General features: G+C 32.2%; 2 protein-coding genes across 3 annotated transcripts; one reads left to right on the top strand and one right to left on the bottom strand.

Moving 5' to 3' along the window:
* Nucleotides 1-369: 369 nt before the first annotated feature.
* On the top strand, nucleotides 370-19,231 carry LOC105248447. The gene is made up of 4 exons (XM_011253237.3): nucleotides 370-816; nucleotides 1,086-1,240; nucleotides 18,172-18,750; nucleotides 18,855-19,231. The coding sequence occupies exons 1-4, from the start codon at nucleotides 574-576 to the stop codon at nucleotides 19,045-19,047; spliced, it is 1,170 nt and encodes a 389-aa protein (XP_011251539.1). The 5' UTR covers nucleotides 370-573; the 3' UTR covers nucleotides 19,048-19,231.
* On the bottom strand, nucleotides 2,146-14,085 carry LOC105248446 (carbohydrate sulfotransferase 11). Of its 2 annotated transcripts, XM_011253236.3 has the most exons (8): nucleotides 13,830-14,085; nucleotides 13,249-13,385; nucleotides 8,962-9,134; nucleotides 4,360-4,613; nucleotides 3,805-4,045; nucleotides 3,367-3,546; nucleotides 3,014-3,171; nucleotides 2,146-2,846 (listed from the first exon to the last, which is right to left on the bottom strand). In XM_011253236.3, exons 3-8 carry the CDS (start codon nucleotides 9,091-9,093, stop codon nucleotides 2,762-2,764), a joined length of 1,050 nt encoding a protein of 349 aa, XP_011251538.1. In that variant the 5' UTR covers nucleotides 9,094-9,134; nucleotides 13,249-13,385; nucleotides 13,830-14,085; the 3' UTR covers nucleotides 2,146-2,761. The 2 variants fall into 2 exon arrangements, with proteins under 2 accessions (XP_011251538.1, XP_011251537.1); XM_011253235.3 differs by lacking the exon at nucleotides 13,249-13,385.
* Nucleotides 19,232-19,608: the final 377 nt, after the last annotated feature.

Genomic DNA, 19,608 nt, shown 5'->3' with positions numbered 1-19,608 from the left:
AACATAAAGGGGGGGCGTTCTTTTTAGCTGCACTAGTACAATTAGTTCATGGGTCCGTTCGTTTTAGCTGCACTGCTGCACTAGTTCAATAAGTTAGAAAGAGACAAACATACTTTCTTTTACTCTAACTAATTGCACTAGTGCAGCAGTGCAGCTAGAAAGAACAGACCCAGGTTGTTCTACATCAATCGCGAACAGCCAATCGCGTGAACTCAAGCAATATTACTAGTATCGCTTACGATCACGCGATTGGCTGCTCGCGACTAGGGTAGAATAATTTTTGGAATTCTCTAGTGTTTGCATGATTGATCAGCCATCAATCACGTTGGTTACACTGCGTGAACTTTTATGGAGTTTGAAAATTTTCAAAATGGCGAGCCCGCCGATTTATTTACGCGCGTTAGCTGATACATCCTCGTGACGTTATCACGATTTCTTGGACAATTCTTTTCCCGGAAAAGGTATTCTTCGACGCTACGTGATTGGCATCGCGCTGGAATAAAGCGATGTGCTCATAAGCAACGTATCGTATTGACGTTTGCTAACGAAAGGTACGTACAACGAGACAACGCGATGGATATGTCCGGGGACGAGGACATATTCGCTATCAGCGACGAAGAAACGTCAACGGTGCAAACCGCGTCATCGAATCCCGTCGAAGATTATCTGTTGAAAGAGCTCGCCAATATCCAGAATAGAATCGATGTCACAACGAACGAGATTGCCGAGGTGAAAACGACCACTGCACGCATTTTGAACGCTCTGCAGTGGCGCGCGCTTCATGGAGAGGACGTAAATTCGGATTCCGATTGTGACGTAAGCAAGTTTTTTATACCACATATATTTAATACAATGCTTAACAACAATCCGAGAATATTTTCTTTTTCATTTGTACTTCTTTTCTCTTAATAAGAAATTAAAGTTTTGGGTATTGTTGAAAAAAGTTTAAAATTTTTGGAAATTGTTGAAAGATTTCTTTTTTCCACGAAATTCTTTTGCATACAAATAATTGAGGATTAATTTTACTGCATTTAATATATCTCTATATTTAATAATTAACTTTTTGTATTTTTAATATGTTATAGTTGTACACTGCCGAAGGACAACCTTCTTTCGTGAAGAAAAAAGGACAGCGTAATACTAATAATAGAGAGAAAATTGTAGAAATAGTCTCACAGTGGCAATGCGTTCTTCAGGATAAATGGATTATTGGAGTAGAGCTACAAAATACATCGTGTTGGTGAGCTATTTGACAATTATAGTATCTGATGTAATTTCTGTTTTCTGCAATGAGAAAATGGGACAGAAAGAACATATTGAAATAGAAAATTTTTAAATATCTATAAATATATATACAGATATATATCTGTAAAGATATATATATATATATATATATATATATATATATACATAGGAGATGAAAAGTGCAAAATGATGTAAACACAGAATATATATCGTACAAATCTTCTTTATTCAACAACGTATTTTATTTTATAGAAATTTATAATGCATATTGAGATATTTTTGTATCATTCAAATCTGATAATTGAATTTTGTCATATGTGTAAATATTTCATTTGGGACTTAAGTTTTATAAATATTTATATTACATACTATTCAATCAATTTCTACTGTAGCAAAACATATCATGCAAATATTTTTCTTTATCAGTTTAATCTTTTTTTCATTTCGAAATATACATTTTATAATTTTTTGGGATAACTTAATTTCTACAAAAATGTCTGCATCCCTTAAAATGATGTGTACAATGTGATAAATTAGTTTCAACATTTTGCACCATGTTTCCTTGAGGCAGTACTATTACTATTATTACGGTGGTACACATGCCTATACAAAGATTATTGTGCGGTTGTTAGGAACAACTCAATAGCATAGTTAGATATTTTTATTGCATTAGCATAGTTAGATATTTTTAATGGCAAACTGAAACTACCATAAATTCTTTCAATTGTATTATATTTCAAAATTTTTTAAATCTATATAGATTTCTCTTAGATCAATTTTGCGTTTTTATTTAAAGGGTTTTTAGCAATTTTTATTATTCAATCTATTAATATATAATTATATATAATATTACATAATATATTATATATAATTAAAATGTAAGATTGTATAGATAAATGTAAGATAAATGTATGATTGAGAAATTTTAAGTGATTAAATAGCGATAAAGCTTTCAAAATCTGATAAAAATTTAGCTCGCTTCATAATTTAACTATACAAATAATGAACTATACATTATTTATATTTGCAAGAAGTTCTTATTATGTTTCATAAGTCCCCATTGTGTTCTACTTTTCGAAACAATTGGTACAACAATTCGATGAACATTAACATATGCACACTATCAAAATATTTAATAATAACGCAGTTTACATGCAAGTTATAAAACCAGGATATATATTGTGACTGTGTTCGGGAAGTCGCTTTATACGTATTAAAAACATGCTTGTCACTTACTGAAAGGAAAATTGAGCAAAGACAGAGCATGTTCGTAGCGTTAAAAAAAAGTGTGCTTCCCGAAAACGCATTCGTAAAGTATTATTTTAATTTTAATAATTCTATGTAAATGCATCGACGATATGATTGTTACTATATACATCTCGGATATCATAACTTCCTTTTCTTTCAAATTCATTTAAGGGCTACCTACATTTTCGTTGTATGTCATATGCGCCATTCAAATTAGAGATTTTGCGATCATTCTATGATACGTATTAAGCGCGGACGAAATGTCAAATCATTTGCATGTTAATGTAGTGATTTCATCTCTTCCAAATGCTAGGTACTCTTCGGGTGAATAATCGAACAATACAAAGTCATACCTATACGAGAAACATGGAATAATCTTACGTTTTTTTCATGGGATGGAAATAATCTTATGTTTTTTTCATGGGAGTGTCAGACATAGAATTGTTCATATACATTTTTCTAATTTTTTGGCAGGAAAATAGCAAATGTACGTAGATTCCATAAAAATATGTAGACATACCTGAACATTTCATAGAGCTCATCAATTTGTGTCTTAGATAATTGTGTGAAATAATTTTTTATAACATCTTTCGTTTGGACGCCCCTAGTTGGATTTTTCCACTCGGGTTTAATGATGTGTCCTACGTGAGCTTGCTTTATAAGATAATCTTGATCGTCCTTAAAACAAAAAAGAGCAATATGTAGGAAGGAATTTTCGATTCGATTCGCAAAAGATAATAATAAAATATATATTTTATCTTATTTAATACATTTATTTTCAAATTGTTGTGGAAGTTTTCTTCTTTCTAAAATATAAATAAGCGGAAATTGCTTGTCTCTCTATTATCGATTCTTATCGTCGATTTCACTTACATGCAGAGTCTCGAATTTAGCTATGATATCGAATCGCACTTGGCAAGGTGTGCAAAAATTTACAACTGGTGTCCAATGCATGTCAAGATCGTTTCCTGCTCTCCATTGACATAATAGCCACCGCACAAATTCTTCAAAAAGTGGATATCTCGGTCCTTGCCTCGTATTCGTCTTTGGATCCTGTATTTTGTCGAAAGCAATTTTATGATTTCTTTGCTTGACATTGATATGAATTTTATCAATTTAAATTTGTCATGAAGAAAGTCAGGAAAAGTTGAGGTTCAAAATTCTTCACAGAGAATCTATTTCTAAATATTTTTTGATTGATCTGGATCACACATTTTACTTTCTAATTTTCTTTATTTCTAAGTTTCTTTACGAAATATTATTATGATTTTGAAGTGATATCGATCTTAAAAATTGGCAAATGATATTTACCCTTGCTCTGTAGTGCCAAACAATGTGTGCACCGAGATTGCTATGAAACGTGTGTGGCAGACTGTGCTCCAATTTATCCCGGTAAGCGCTGAGCAATCTTTCAAACGGATGTCGCACTATCAGAAAACTGATGCTATCGTTTAAGAATTTAGCTAGTTCTTCCGCGGTGTACCTAGGGTATCTTTGTCTGGCCAGTGATACTGGCACTGCCTTGGAGGCCTTCAGAAATTGCGGACTATATCTGTAATATTAACATAATAATAATTATTCGCGAGATCAATCGTCATCAATTTCACTCAGCATTTTAATCAGTAAGGCACAGAGAATTTAACATAAATTTGAAATAGTTGTAATAATTAAATACTTATTTATTATTTTATATTATATATTATTTTTTATTATGTTATATATATATTTTTTTTTATTATGTTATTATTTCATAATTATATTTTGCAATTTTCTACAATGATAAATTCTCTGTACGTGCGATACGTATGATTATATCTTCATTTCGATGGCAAACTTTAGTATGTATGCAATAGCGATGGGACTTACCCCGCAAGTAAGTTAAAGTTATACATCCACGATGTGGACGCCGCTTTGAAAACGTTGCACCATATAAGATGGAACTCTCTATTTACAAGGAATTCCCAGGCGTTTGGCCTGTGAAGCGAATCGTTACCAGGACGATCCAGACCTTCCTCGGCGCATCTTTCCGCTAGAAATTTCCGTCTGGCTATTAAACGTTGCTCTGTTTCCGCCGCGGTAATCTGTTCCAATATTTTCTCTTCTGGTGTTAGATTCGCGTCCTGTTAAAACGAGAATAAGAGCATTGATTTATAAAAGAAAATCAATGGAAGGATGTGATATAATTTCAGATGTGATAGGCTACATTTTGATAATATTTTGATAACATTATCAGCGAATTTTACTGTTCGTTTAACGATATGTTTGTCTGTCATTTGAGCCATTAATTGAGTCACTAAAATTACAGGGCATAGCGTTACCAGTTGTCAACTTGACCTAAATTCGTAGTTAACAAGTGGTTAGATATATCAGAAATTATTCCAATGAGAACTATGAAATGAGCCGGCGCTATATACACTGAATTATGAATTGGACGCTGACGTAAGAGTTACGATACACGTTACATGACGTGGTACGAAATGAGGATTATTTGCTCAATTATGTCGCGCAATTTTCATATTTTCACCGAGTGACGGAAACGAGGGATACAGGTATCAACTGTTTATATAACGATGTAATGCATGCATTATTACCTTCGTCGATTACCTTGTTGATTTATAATATATTTACGATCAATAGATTTGTTTGCGCTTGAGATTGAAATCACACGTTACGTAGAAATTTTTTACTGAGTTTTTAATGCGAGTATAATAAGGGAGCATGAACAAATGTAATCGCTTCTCGCATTCGATATCGAACTAATAGCGTTTATAACATGGATAATTACGAGACAACGAGATCGCGAATAATTACGCGATATTGAGCGGTAATTATAGCAATGTCATTAGGATAATTGCGACGCATGCAGGATAGGCTTCGACTTATATCGCGCGTTAATGAATCAGAAAAATCTACATACCAATCGCAAATCTTTCTTGTCAGGACTGTAACACGTATATTAACCTTCTTCGTGACACGCAAGGTTAATCCAATTTCCTAATTTCTACAATTAATCTAAATACGTGTCCATACCTTACCGAGTATCCGCTGCAATCGAGAATTCACGAGTCTACGGTATATTTGCATTTACATTAGACGTCACGCCACATTTATATAAATATATTTTAATGTATTCTTCTGTTGCCTTCAAGTACGTACAAAAAGCGCCTTTTGTATTGGATTTATTTTTGGCAAGAAAATATATCATTACATTATACCTTTATTTTCATAACCAATTCATCATGAGCTATTCTTGAAGGACTATTATCGCGCCGTTTCGGATACTTAATGAGATATAAATTATAAGCAGTAATAAGCGCATTCCATGTAGCGGAGATTGCGAGAAGCAATTTTGCATACTATCTTGAGACACATTGTCGCGTGAATCTGCGTCGCAAATAAGATATTACGTTTCTACGATCTTATGAATCAGCCGTAATTTTCGGGAAATTGGTGCCAAGATATATAGGAAAATGATATACATCCTTTGATCTTTGTAATATAAAAACTTTATCTCGTGACATTCATTTCTGTAGGAAATATATAGTTTCTATTATAAGAAGCAGTATTTTCTAGGGATATTTGAATAACTATGAAATATCGATCTTTAAATTAGTCTCCGAAGTGCGAGGGTTAAAATTCAGATTGCGGCAAAATCGCGATCGCGCTGAAACTTTATTGATCGATATTTTTCTCGTTATTTCGCTGAATCATAATTCATTCATTTCGGGATGATGTAACGCGGAAAAATCGCATAGATGCACGTAGCGCAACGAGCTGGTAAGACCTAATACAGAACCGGCTTTCGCTTATTGATTTCGATGTAGAACACGCCTTGTGCAGCGACGAATGTGGGCCACGAAGGGTGGTGGCGCATCGCGCACATTTATGCACTGGCGCATCGTCGTGCATGCACGTGCCATCGGCAAGACAAGGCTTTAGAATGCGTATATCCGCTGTTTTCCTGTATCCGTATCTCTGCATTTATTTACGTTAAGTCGACGTCTCGTTGCATCCGTCGTACAAGGCGACAAGATTGATGATTTCGATCGGGCAACTTTTTGAGGCGCAAGTAGATGTCCGCCTGTTGCGATTAAAGTATTGTTTTAAGTTGCGCTGATGAAGAGGTTTCGTGGATATATCTGCTTTCTATAGAACGCATTTTCCTCGTTTTATAATATTAGTATTCAGAATAATATTTATCATTGGTAATTAATTTTACTTATGCCGTTTTATGAAGAATTAGTGTTTTTAAATCGAAAGATCTCGGCCTTATTTTTTTGGATATAAAAAATTTAATTATTTTTAATTTTAATTAATTCTGGTTATTATAATTTTATACTCTGATTCTACATTCGAGTTCTTTTATTTTTAAAGGGGCGCGCGTTATTTTTTGTGCTTGCATTTATTTTATAGCCTTTCATTATTCCGCAAGCTTTGTTAATGAATATACGTTGTTTTTACAAAGGATAAAGTTTTTACTCGTCGGCAATACAAGTTTCCGACTGTGCCTCGCAATTCTGTCATTATCTTGTAATTAACTTTTTTCAGCAGAAACTTTTTTTTCATCTCACGCGCCTTTGACTCTATAATAAAATTATGGAGTGTCATGTATGATGGGCATAATTTATCATACACATACTTTGACACAGAAACTTTTTCGATGTTATATGTGTCTGAATCAGATAATGTCAGTTTTCTATTGATATATAATGCTTTCTTTTTTTACTCTATTGTACATATTTCTTCTTTTTTTATGACGGGACATCTGAAGAATATTCGCTAAAAAAACGTCCATTATTTAAAAAAAATCGTGACGGGAAAAAATGAATATAATTTCCAGACTACACAATCATACACAAAATCTTAGAAACGGCTTACATTTTAGCGATGTATTTATTTTTAAGAGATTAATCGATTTGCTTAATATTGCACGTTTTATCTTATTACGACAATATATTCGTTCGCGGTGACACTTCGCAAAATGATTGTTGCACATCAAGGGTAACTTCAGCTATCCTTTTGGACATTTAAATGGGCCATATCAGACGGGCACTGATCCACGTACCGCATTGCGCCTGGAAGCGTGCCAATATATGGTCGTCGTGCTTTACGTAAGGCAAACGTTTTCGGTCTCCCAGGAATTGGTAGGAAACAGAATTCTGCGTTTTCTTGAAGCAGATTTTTTTTTAATGCAAATTTCCGTATGTCAGAAATACATATATGCTTTCTTATAATTTAGATTTCTTCTAATATTAAAAAAAATTTAGCAATAGAGACGCGAAAGTCACAAAGAATAATTTAAAAAGAAAAGAAAAGACAGCAAAAAATGTAATTAAAGAAATATAATCGACCAAACTAGCCAGAAATTGATTTATTAGTACGACGTTTCGACCATATGGTTGTGGTCCTTATCAAGTATACACGATGTAATAAAAATCATCCATGCCGGTCTCCTGATTTTTATTACATCGTGTATACTTGATAAGGACCACAACCATATGGTCGAAACGTCGTACTAATAAATCAATTTCTGGCTAGTTTGGTCGATTATATTTCTTTGATCCCTTTATTTGACTAGCGACATCAAGATATTCATAACCTTTTAAAAAATGTAATTATGCGGAAATTAAAATTAAAATCGTGTAATAATAAATATTTGCAAATTTTTTTATATAATATTGAAAGTTTTAAATACAGTAACAAAAGTAATATACGGTCTGGATGATAACAATACGGAATAAAAAATGAAAGGCTAAAAGTGGTGCAAGATGTTAGAGCGTAAAAAATAAAAGTAATAATAAAAGACTCTAAGTAAGAGGCATAATATATTAATAATCAGTTAGATATAAAAAAATACGTATGTTTCGATCTTTTCAAGATCCTTTTCAATGTTCAAGAAGTCGTTAGAAAATAAACAAAATTAAAATTTTAAATAATAAACAGAAAGCGATTAAACAAGGACAAGCGCGAAAGGAAACAAATAGACATTGTGTACAATAATAAACGGTCGCAAAATTTTGCGATACAATGTCTATTTGTTTCCTATCGCGCTTATCCTTGTTTAATCACGTTCTGTTTATTATTTAAAATTTTAATTACTTAGAGTCTTTTATTATTACATTTATTTTTTACGCTCTAACATCTTGCGCCACGGTCTTTTAGCCTTTCATTTTTTATTGCGTATTAAAAATTTTGTTTATATATTTAATTGATGAATTTTAAGTGATTTTGGAAATGCTTGATGCTATAAAAACATTGAATAAAACGTCACACTAATATTAAACAATCCACAATAATAGATTTATTTCTTCTTTAAAATTAATTATATACTTATATATAAATTATATACTAAATTATCCAACGTTACGCGTAAATTTCTATTGAAAATAAATAAAATATTTTATGCCAAAAAGCCCAGCACCAAATTAATATAAAATTAAGATAAAATTTCTACAAAAGACGACTCACCTCCAGCGAATTCCCGTGCTGCAAGGTGCTGGTGCCATCCTGGCAAGACAATGCCAGAAGAATAAGTGCCAGGATAGCGGCGGCAATGATAGCACGGCGAACTCCTGCCAAGACGCGACGACGTGGGGTCATCTTCTCCCGGAAAACGTGCTTCCGTCTGTACTCATATCGAACTGAAACACGTTTAAAGCATTACCGTATGATGTTACTGTAGCTTGTCGCGATGAATCACTGATTCGTGAGGCTTCTCACGGATCCTTAGCCATTACATGGAACATTAATTGTATTAATCTGTCAATCATTCGCGACACCGTTACTTCTCGAATCTCGTCATTAGCAAGAAGGTGGGAGTTAATTGAATCATTGTGAGAATGAAGACAGGCCTGAATTCATAGTCCGATCTTTATATTTAAGATTGTCTTAAGCTCTCATTCCACCAATCAGTGGCTACATTATAGCTATTTGATTGGTTGAATGAATTTTTAAGATGATCTTAAATGTAAGACCGGACTATGAATACCGACCATAAATGTGTTAGGGTGTTGCTGCTGGAAATTAAGCGTATGTACTCCGACCCGTGAATTATTTAACGTTGAACACCTTGTAATTAGTAGCATCCGTGTAACGGTTTATTTGTAATAGCTTGTTTAATCGCTTGTTTCAAGGGCTTTAAATTTGATAATGTAAATAATCTTTATTTTATGGTGAAGGTGAGATATAGAGCCGATAGAGTTAATGGCACGTGCGGTTTGCTTTGCTGATACTGTATACGCGTGTTCCGCTTTGATGAGGAAGCGAATTGCGATACCAGATAATGAGAATATACATCCCCCCCCTCTCATGTGTCTTGACATTCGTAGATGAATACCATATGATAATATGGTTCGTTATATCGACGAATTAATTATCATTTCTCAGATTGCTCAGATGGATTTACATTTTATCCGAACGCGCACGTGGAGAAATAACTTTTTACTCCTAATGTTTTACGCGTTTAAATTTGCATCTACCTTAATTTAACTCATATTTTATAACAATTTCAAAAAGAGAAAAATTTTATAATAAATTCAAAAAGAGAAAAATATAAAGTTATTTTTCTCCAAAATATACAGTATTTGGTACCTGCTTTTTTTATTTATATCGAATAATTTGTATACAAAAATCGCATCTACCTTAATTAAATACTTACTTTATAATAATTGTATTTATCAAGAGAGAAACAAATTATTTTTCTAAAATATACAAGTATTTTATATTTGCTTATTTTATTGTATTATATCGATATTATATTTACATATAAAATTATCAAAGTTTATGTGGAATCGTTTATATGGAATATATATGTATAGTGTTCAAGAATATTTAATAAAGTCAGAAGATATATTAGGTTGATGAATGGTTATAGGGGTAAATGTGTGTCCACTTTGTGGAATGTTACAGACATGTGGGAAATAGATATCAGATCGAAAGGGTAATCAGTTTCGCGTTTGCCGGTACGCGTCTGTCCATGTGTCGAGATCGTGAATATGTATTTGCCCGCCAAGCAGTCGAGTAGTCGCGGAAATGTGACCGCATGTGTGATAAGCATTCGCGGGCTGCAGAAATTCGCACGGTCAGTGTGTCAGTGATTACGTCCATGCGGGTAATCTTCTTTCGCGGTTGATTCTTTTGAAAGTACTGTTAGCGTAATTATACGTCTGATCGCGTGTCGAATGGCAGGCCAGCCGAGACTTATTATTTTGCTCATTAGGTGTTTCATTATTTGTTATCAGACAGCAGAACAATAATCACATTAGATCGATAGATAGTTTAGATGCGATCGATAGCTATTATGAATGTCGCATATCTCGATCTATTTTATAAAAACATTGCGTTTATTAAAAAGAATAGATTCTCACAAAATTTATATTCGTTATAAAAAAAATTGAGAGTAATATTCTTAGCAAAAATAAAAAAACATATTGAAAATAATATATTTTGAATATAATAATAAAGGAGGAACAAGAACTGTTATTTTAACAGTGAATTCTACAATATTATAATATATTATGAAGTAAATTATGTATTTAATGTATTTAATTATGAGTGTAATTATTTAATTTTATTAATACGGAACATTTTTTTCAACTTAATTTGATATTGCTATAATTCGCATATTTATACATAATTATATATATCAAAATTATTAAATATTTTTTCTAGTCTGCAAAAATATTTTAATAAAATAGAGAGAGAAAGAGAGAAGCATTAAATTGAATAAAATAAATATACTTCGTCCGTATAATATTTAATTTCACAATTCGGTTATTGTTCGCGGTTTATGAAATAAAATTTTTAGCTAGTACAATAGTCGAGACATGTATTATTGCTTCAAATAAAATGAAAAATAAATCTCAGTTTTTTTTTTCGAAACAAATTTGTTAGGGACATAATTCTTGAATTATATTTGATAAATAAAACAACACAGAAAAAATTACATACTTATAAAAAAATTTAGAGATCTGCAGATTTTGTTACGAAACTGTTGCAAAAAATATGCATGGTCAAATTCACTCAGGTTTCATAAAATAAACGTGGTTCAGATTCGATATATCATGCGATATTCATATCAGCATTTTAGATACAATAGTGTAGAATGAATTCTGTAGTAATGAATTCTTGATTCGTTACTTTTTTATTGACAGTTTCAATGGATTTTGTATAACAATTTTGATACATATTTACAAAAATAACAGGTAATTAAAACTTGTAATTTTATTTGATTAATACAGGACATTTTCAGCTCCATATGATATTGAGTAATTCGTATACTTTCGCATAATTTGTTTCATTATTAAGCACATTCTTTCAATATTACGATACTCTGATATGTCAGTGTTGCAATAACATAATTACCGGTACTGATTAATCAGACTTTGAAGTAAAAATGACTTTTTTCCGTTTTATCGTTCTAATAATCTATTGTACCGTTCATCCGTTGTCACATAAGCTTTTATGTAACGCGATTCTCCACGTACACAATCAATAAAATATATGTATACTTATACTATTTCATTATTATCGTAGATTTATTTTCACGCAATTAATTAATGGAATGATAAATATACATTTATATTCCTCTTATGGAATAATTGCAACATGCACGCGATGATAATAATAGTACGAATGCAAGATAGAACGATATTATGCAAGACCAAGTCATCAAAAAGAACTATAACTGTTGCGCAATTAATGTAGATGAATAGAACACTGTGCGAAACAAGATTTATCTTATTCGCGAATGAGACATCTTCGTGCGACGCAGTGCGATCGGTAGCGTCAGGATACTTAGCATTACATTACATAAGCTTGGACGATTCTATGTGCATGCGACTTATGTTTTCCGTGAGATTCAGGACGCGAGAAACGATTCGCTCCCACAGCGAAGGAATCTTTGATCTCGACTGTGAATGGAACCGTCGATTTGTGATTCACTATTACATTTGCATCTTATACATGGGAATTTATTATTGAAGCATGCGATAGCGACAGATGTTAGTTCAAACATGAATCTTCTCCGTTCTCTCTCTTTCTATTGTTGTAACCTCTCTCTATTATTGTGGTAACTTAAAATTTATTAACAAAATATGATAAAGATAGTCGAGAGATATGATGAGAAAAATTAATACTTCTAATAAAAAGAACTTCGAAGCGATTAAAGCGATTAAACGTTTCAATAAATTCGTTATAAAATTATACAGTTTATTTTATTAGAGTATGGAAGAAATAAAATTTAATTTTTATTTGTGAACAATTATAAAAGCAGCATTTTTTTGGTCAAAGAGGAAATATATTAAATGTTAGAGAAATAATTATTAGATCGAGACAGTGTTTGTGAAACTGATATATAGGTCAGTGGGTTAACAAAATATTGCTAATCAGGTTGTGTCAATCAATATTATGACTTGTAATTATCGTTGAATAATAGGGTACAGAGAAATCAATTATTAAATGCATCTTATAAAAATATTGTATCACTTTTTTAAGTATTACCTTTATATAACATTATATGAGTTTTAAATTAATAAATGTCGGCAAATTTGTGTTCCAAGAATTACCATATAATAGATAAGATTTCATCAACATTTAACGATTAATTTTAACCTTGAATGCTGTGCTCCCTTCAAAATAGATACACATTTTTCTAACTCGATTTCGAATTATTTTATATATTATACAGGCAAATCTGTCTCGTAAATATTAGCGAGAATTTAACTTGCAGTTAGATTCATATGCAATTTGACTTACATTCTTTTTTCGAAGTAGAGAGAAACTTTAACTTGTTCAGTTAACCGCTGTCAACTTCTGAGGCCCGGTGTTTCACTAACATCGATATGTTCCCACTAGTTTAACTGATTCTTCGATTCTAGTGTATAGTACTCTAACTAAAATAGAAAAGAACTGTAGCAAATCACGTTAATGACACAAGGTTCTAGACAGACGGAATTAATCTTGGGGTTATAAACGCACATTTGGAGTAGATAAAAATTTCACATTTTGGTGCAAAACAATCACGCGACCTTAATTAACATTTCGGGTTAACGTTATCACTGTATATTAAATGTACGCTTTTATTATATCAAATTTTCTCCATAAATAACCCCAATAGCCCCAATTACGCTCTCGCGGAAAAGCATTTCCCGGATAACCGCAAAGTTTACATTCGCTGTTTGCATTCGCGGAAGCGGCTGTGTGCGATGAGCGCACGAGTTGGGTTCACGGGGTCAGCGGGTGGCCTTTTTAATCCCGGGATTTCTACAGAGCCGCGCAGGAGAGACATCCGTCTCCCCAGGTCGATCGTGTCTCTTTCCTCTCTCTTTCTGTCGTACCTTCTCCGGGCATATATCCGGCGGCGGGATCACTGACGCATTTGTCGCGCGTGATCGTCGTCGTCGTCGGCGACGGGCGTCGCTTCTCCCCCGGGTCGAGGGACGTTGGACGCGGTCCTCGCGCCGTAGGAGGCAGCAGGACAGCCGGACGCGTGGTGCGTTGTGCGTGCCACGTGATGCGTGCGCGTGTCGCACCAGGATAAGTACGCGATGCCGTTCCGATCACGGCGGCATCGTGCAGATTACTGAGAGCGACCCACCGGCCCCTGTTTCATGGGCGCCTCGACGCTCGCGTCCAACACTTACCACCCGACCCGTCTTATCAGGGCCGGTTTCTTCGGGCGCTCGGGTGCGATATCGCGTTTCTTCCTTCCGAAACGTGTAAAATATTCGGTTCGACGTAACGATTTCGTTTTTTTCGGATATTCTTTCTAAAGAGAGAAAATTGTTTATTTTATTCGATATTTAATTATTTCGATTATTGAGAAAATTATTTAATTTATTCGATATCAGAAATTGAGATGAAGAATAAATTTGAAGAGACATCTAACTCTTGTCAAATTTAAAATTATTATGTTAATTATTGAAGGAGAGCGTACATTTATACAAATAAGAGAAAATAATTAATTTTGCATTTGTCATAAGTTAATATTGATATTAGTAAATATTTACATTTTTTATTTCTGACGTATGAACAAGAATAATTAAAATTCCATAATATATAGGAATTATAAGAGTAGAATTAAAATTATTTGATAATTAGTATAAGTATGAAAATAGTAAATTTTTAAAATCTTATGTCAAGGGGTATATAAATGTCTGAAACCGGACCTGCGGTTTGCCCGCTTCAGTCGATTGGTCGGTTTTTTCGCGGGTCGATTTGCCGCCGGATGTTTCTCGCGCAAACGCATCGCGAACCGCCGTAAGCCAGCGAACATCTTCTTGGTTGGAAGCAGATCAATTAAAATTGAAATTTAATTACTAATAGAAACGGTAACTCTTGATTCGCGGTAGAGCGATCGCAAAATGTAGATTCGAAAATTTAATATTGCTACTTGTGTTTCGAGTATGAAAGTATTGCGTCGATTTTATAGTTAATGTTTCTTGATATTTTTTCTCTGATACTAAATAGTTTAACATTTAAAACGTTTAATTATACAGGAGATAACATAAACTACAGGAGATAACATAAACTACAGGAGATAACATATACTTTTATGTCATAAATTTCTTTATATCAATCGATCTAAATTAAAACATCAAAATAAAATATGAGACATATAGAGTTTTAATATCGATTAGTTGTAAATAAAAGTCTTTTATTCTTAATATTAATATTAATATTATCTTTTTTAATCTCGAAAAAGTCTGCTGCTAATGTTTTGATTCAAGTTTGTGCATCATTCTGTCAGTACTCTTGAGTTGTTATCATTAAAAGTTTCTCCATCCTGAATTCTATTTGATTTTTAAAGAAATTTTTAATGGCTTGATTCAATGGTATTGATGAAATGAAGATAGTTTGCCAGATTACATCAAAACATAAGTAGTGACATCTTCGACCAGATTTTGCTGCGATATAAGTGCAAGATTGAAAATTAATACTCATTTCTACATATAAACACAATAAATAAGCATTGATTTTCTGCAAATATAAAAATCTGTAAAAATATATTTTTATTTCTAAAATTATTTTGTTTCACACAAACTTATGTCACCTCACAGTAAAAATCTGGTTGAAGATGTCTACTACTCATATCTTATGATATAATCTGGTAGAACTATTTTCGTTTCATCAATGCTGTTAAATCAAGCCGTTAAAAATTTCTTTAAATAGAGAATAATAGAGTATAAATAGATAGAGTATAAAGAGAGAGAGAGAAAGAAAAAGAGAAGAGTTCGTAGAATAATACAATTTGTATTCCATAAAAAGAGAAGGAAAAAAATCATAAATTATATCAGCATTATATAAAGAACAACTTACATAATAAAATTATTACATCAACGTCGATATTGCGTTATTATACTTCTGCAGGGACATCACGATTGGTATCTTTGTTCGTGGTTTGATTTGCATAAATAATGTCGGCAAGCGTTATATTCAAGGTCAATTCACGTGTGCATATACTCGTTGACTTCGCAGGTGCTTTATCTGTGCGTGATTTAAGTTTTTTTTCTTTTTTTTTCTCTTGTAAAAGGTGTGTTCAATAATTTTTTTCGTACAGTAGCAATAGTTAGATCACTATAAAAATGTAACCGAAAAGAAAAAGAAAATCGGAAAAAGAAACGTTCGTAAGAAGCGAGTTAATAAAGTAGAGAGTAATAAAAAAACGATCAATCAAGAAGAAAGAACTGACAATTTTATTCTGATTTTAATATACGAAATTTAAACTTTATTAGTTTATTATATTTTTAATTGAATTAAGTTTCTGCTAATTTATACATTAAAAAATGAGATATTTTGTTACTTTTGAACGATGGAATAGAAATAAGCTGAATACACACTTTGGATTAATTGATAAGAAATTTTACACCCATAAATATATAAGTCAAGCAAGTAAAAAATTCAAGTAAAGTTAAATTATCTGAATAGCGAAAGAAACAATTAATTTTTTCTTCGTGCATGGAAGTAGATTGATGATTTTCTTCGATTATCTTTGAGATCTTTATTAATATAATTAATCTAGCCAATAAATCTGTTTAAATATAAAGTATGCTGCATAATCCTGCAATTTCTTTTACGAATATTTTCTCGGTATTTATTTAGCGTAGGATACTATTCAAATGTGATGAATTAAAATGCGAACTGCGTCGATTAACTTGTAACCTTCATTTTATATTATAGATTTATATCTGTTATATAACATCAGGAATTTTTAAACATCATTGAATACAATTAATAAATCAATTTAATTTCATGAGTATTATGATCTAAATATTTTATATTAGACAATATATTGTCATGAGATTTTTTTATTTGCTTTCTTTCTACTTCCAACGCTTGTATCTTTATACTTTAAGAAATATTTAATTAATGACTCAATTATCCTATCTTTGATGTCAATATTGACTTTTACTTTAGAAAACGCATGACGTCTTTCCCAAAACGTTTTTCAAACACATCATGATAAGATTATGTCTCGATGAAAAAATAGCTTATTATAATTACATAATTATATACAGAAAAAATGTTCAAGTATTAAATATCTAAAATAATGTATCTTATTACACTTATCTTTTATATTCTATATATTTTACATTTATTAATGAGATAATATTTGCAAGGCAAGTAATTATTACACTAATTACAATGAACGTTAAATGGTCATTATTTGCACATCCTTCACATATTTTGAGATTTTAAATTTTTATATTATAAAAATTAATAAATTGTTAATATAATGAATATTATAAGTATAATTTACACATAATAAACTTTTTATTTTATTATAATAGCGAGGAAGGAAATAATTTATTAGAATATATACAGGGTGGTCCTCGTAACGGTCGCCACGATTTTTAAGGCACTTACAATAATCTAACAAAAAAATGTCATAAACAGAAATTTATCAGTTTCTAACCGGCAACAAATTGCAATAATAAAAATTGACCAAACATTTTTTTTTGGATAATAAAACAAGATTACCTTAACTTTTTTAAATGGAATCATTGCACGCCCTTGTTATGCGTTCTCGGAGATCATCGATATTATTAATTGGTGTTTCATTATATACAACTGACTTTAAATATCCTCACAAATAAATGCAGATTTATGCAGAAGCATAAAACATTTCAGTTTAGTTGATGCTACACATAATAATTTATTGAAAACAGCGGAGCTTTGTGTTGCGGAAGGTGGAATGCAATTTGAACATGTATTTTAACTAGTATGTTATTACGTTTGTTTATTATTTACGTTTCTAGTGAACTTCCTCGATAGCGAAGAATTACGCTTTAGTAAATTTAAAATGGTTTATCTTGAGTTGCAATGTAACTTAAAAAAACATTATGTGTACTCATTGAATTTGTTTTGCTGTCCTCTACATTATTATTTAAAAAAATGCAATGGTTACATTTAAAAAAGTTAAGATAATCTTGCTTTATTATCGAAAAAAAAAATGTTTGGCCTATTTTTATTGCAATTTGTTGCCGGTTAGAAACTGATAAATTTCTGTTTATGACATTTTTTTTGTTAGATTATTGTAAGTGCCTCAAAAATCGTGGCGACCGTTACGAGGACCATCCTGTATATGAATTAATCAAACTTTTGCGGAAAAAGTAAAATCCATCGCTTTTAAGCGATAATCAATAGCGCAAACTGCAAACGCGTAAGTTTTCTTTACAGCACATTGCTCAATCTCAGATGTTATCCATATGTACGGGACAAGGCGGAGATTTACGGTGAGTCGATGTTCTGGAAACGCTTCTTTCATTGGGAAAAGATCAATTCGATCCACCCTGGCGCTGTTCATGTCGTGGCAACGATGGTGCTCGATCTACCAACGTTCGATAGAAAATCCGTCAGCGAATGTTGGGCCACGATCTCGTACGAGATCGACGAGACGCAATATCAGATCCCGGTGCCGCCCGTTTCTCTTAGCATCGACGAAGTGATCGATAGCTCGTGTATGAAGTTTTTAAACAAGAACGAACGTAATGCGATACTGGCGCTGAAAAGTACGTCTAGCACAGAGAAAATTGTTAATGTTCGTTTCTCGAAGGATAATCAAGACGATGAAGATGATTCGTATGATTCATGTAACACCGTGAAGAAACAACTCTTTCATTTCTTAACCGAGAAGACTTTCGTAAAAATTTACGACGACGTTTTCTTGGTGAAGGAACATGGCTCCCTGATGTATTGTTTGGTCGAGTTGGAATGGTTGAGTAACGTCGACGAAGTAAAAGTCAGAATATTTGCCAGGTAAATAGAACGCTGTTTGAATCGCGCTTTGATGAACGTTTCTCGCAATTTGCGCGTAAAACGTGCGATAATGGAAGATTGATTTACATTATCGACGATTACAGATCCATCAACCAGCTGAACATAATATTACACTTCCTGCGGGCTGTATTTCCGAACATGACTGTTTTGGAAGAGGTCGATGATTGCTACGAGGCTGCAGAGGCTTTGATACGTGAATTAGAGATGATTCGCGACAAGAAGAGCGCTCTTCAGATACAAGAAGCAAAAGTAATAACGGATTTACTTATTCCTTGAGTGTGTTATTTTGTAAACAAGAATAATGCACACTTAATCACCACTTATATGATTCTTTTTCAATATATAATATAATTTTCAATATAAATAATACGAATGCGTTAACATAATGTAATGTCACGTTTGTTGTAAAAATACATCTGCTCAGTTGATCTTCCACTTAACAAAAACTGAGCGAACAATTATATATTTTTTTTGTAATTTTCGTCAAATAAAACATTTTAAATAAATTTAGTTTTTCCTATTGAGTTTAATATTATTTAATATTGCGATATAGATCAATATAATTATATAATCTTTATTTTTAATGCAAATTTGAAATTTTATTTAATAATAATAGTACCAGCATCTTTTCTCTTTAGCAATCTAATGAATAAAAATGAAAGACGTTAGATAAATTTTTGAAATAATTTATTTTGTTAAACTATATAAAGCACATATTTTTTTTTGTAACATATATATATGTATATATATATGTGTTCTGTAGTAAGTGAGTAGTGAGTGATGAGAGTGACAGAGTGAGTGAGCGATCAATATGGGTCAGTAGAGACCTTTGCTGAG

This window comes from Camponotus floridanus, unplaced genomic scaffold, assembly GCF_003227725.1.
Source record: "Camponotus floridanus strain SB8 unplaced genomic scaffold, Cflo_v7.5 scaffold1, whole genome shotgun sequence".
Lineage (NCBI taxonomy): Eukaryota > Metazoa > Arthropoda > Insecta > Hymenoptera > Formicidae > Camponotus > Camponotus floridanus.
This window is presented reverse-complemented; position numbering and strand designations above follow the sequence as displayed.

Bases quoted from the DNA above. Each gene is read 5' to 3' on its own strand.
- LOC105248447 (XM_011253237.3), top strand. From the start codon at position 574: ATGGATATGTCCGGGGACGAGGACATATTCGCTATCAGCGACGAAGAA. The intron at 1,241-18,171 runs GTGAGCTATTTG...TTTTCTTTACAG, and splicing joins CTACAAAATACATCGTGTTG to CACATTGCTCAATCTCAGAT. The intron at 18,751-18,854 runs GTAAATAGAACG...CGACGATTACAG, and splicing joins AAAGTCAGAATATTTGCCAG to ATCCATCAACCAGCTGAACA.
- LOC105248446 (XM_011253235.3), bottom strand. The intron at 4,614-8,961 runs GTGAGTCGTCTT...TCGTTTTAACAG, and splicing joins AGCACGGGAATTCGCTGGAG to GACGCGAATCTAACACCAGA. The intron at 4,046-4,359 runs GTAAGTCCCATC...TTAATATTACAG, and splicing joins AACTTTAACTTACTTGCGGG to ATATAGTCCGCAATTTCTGA.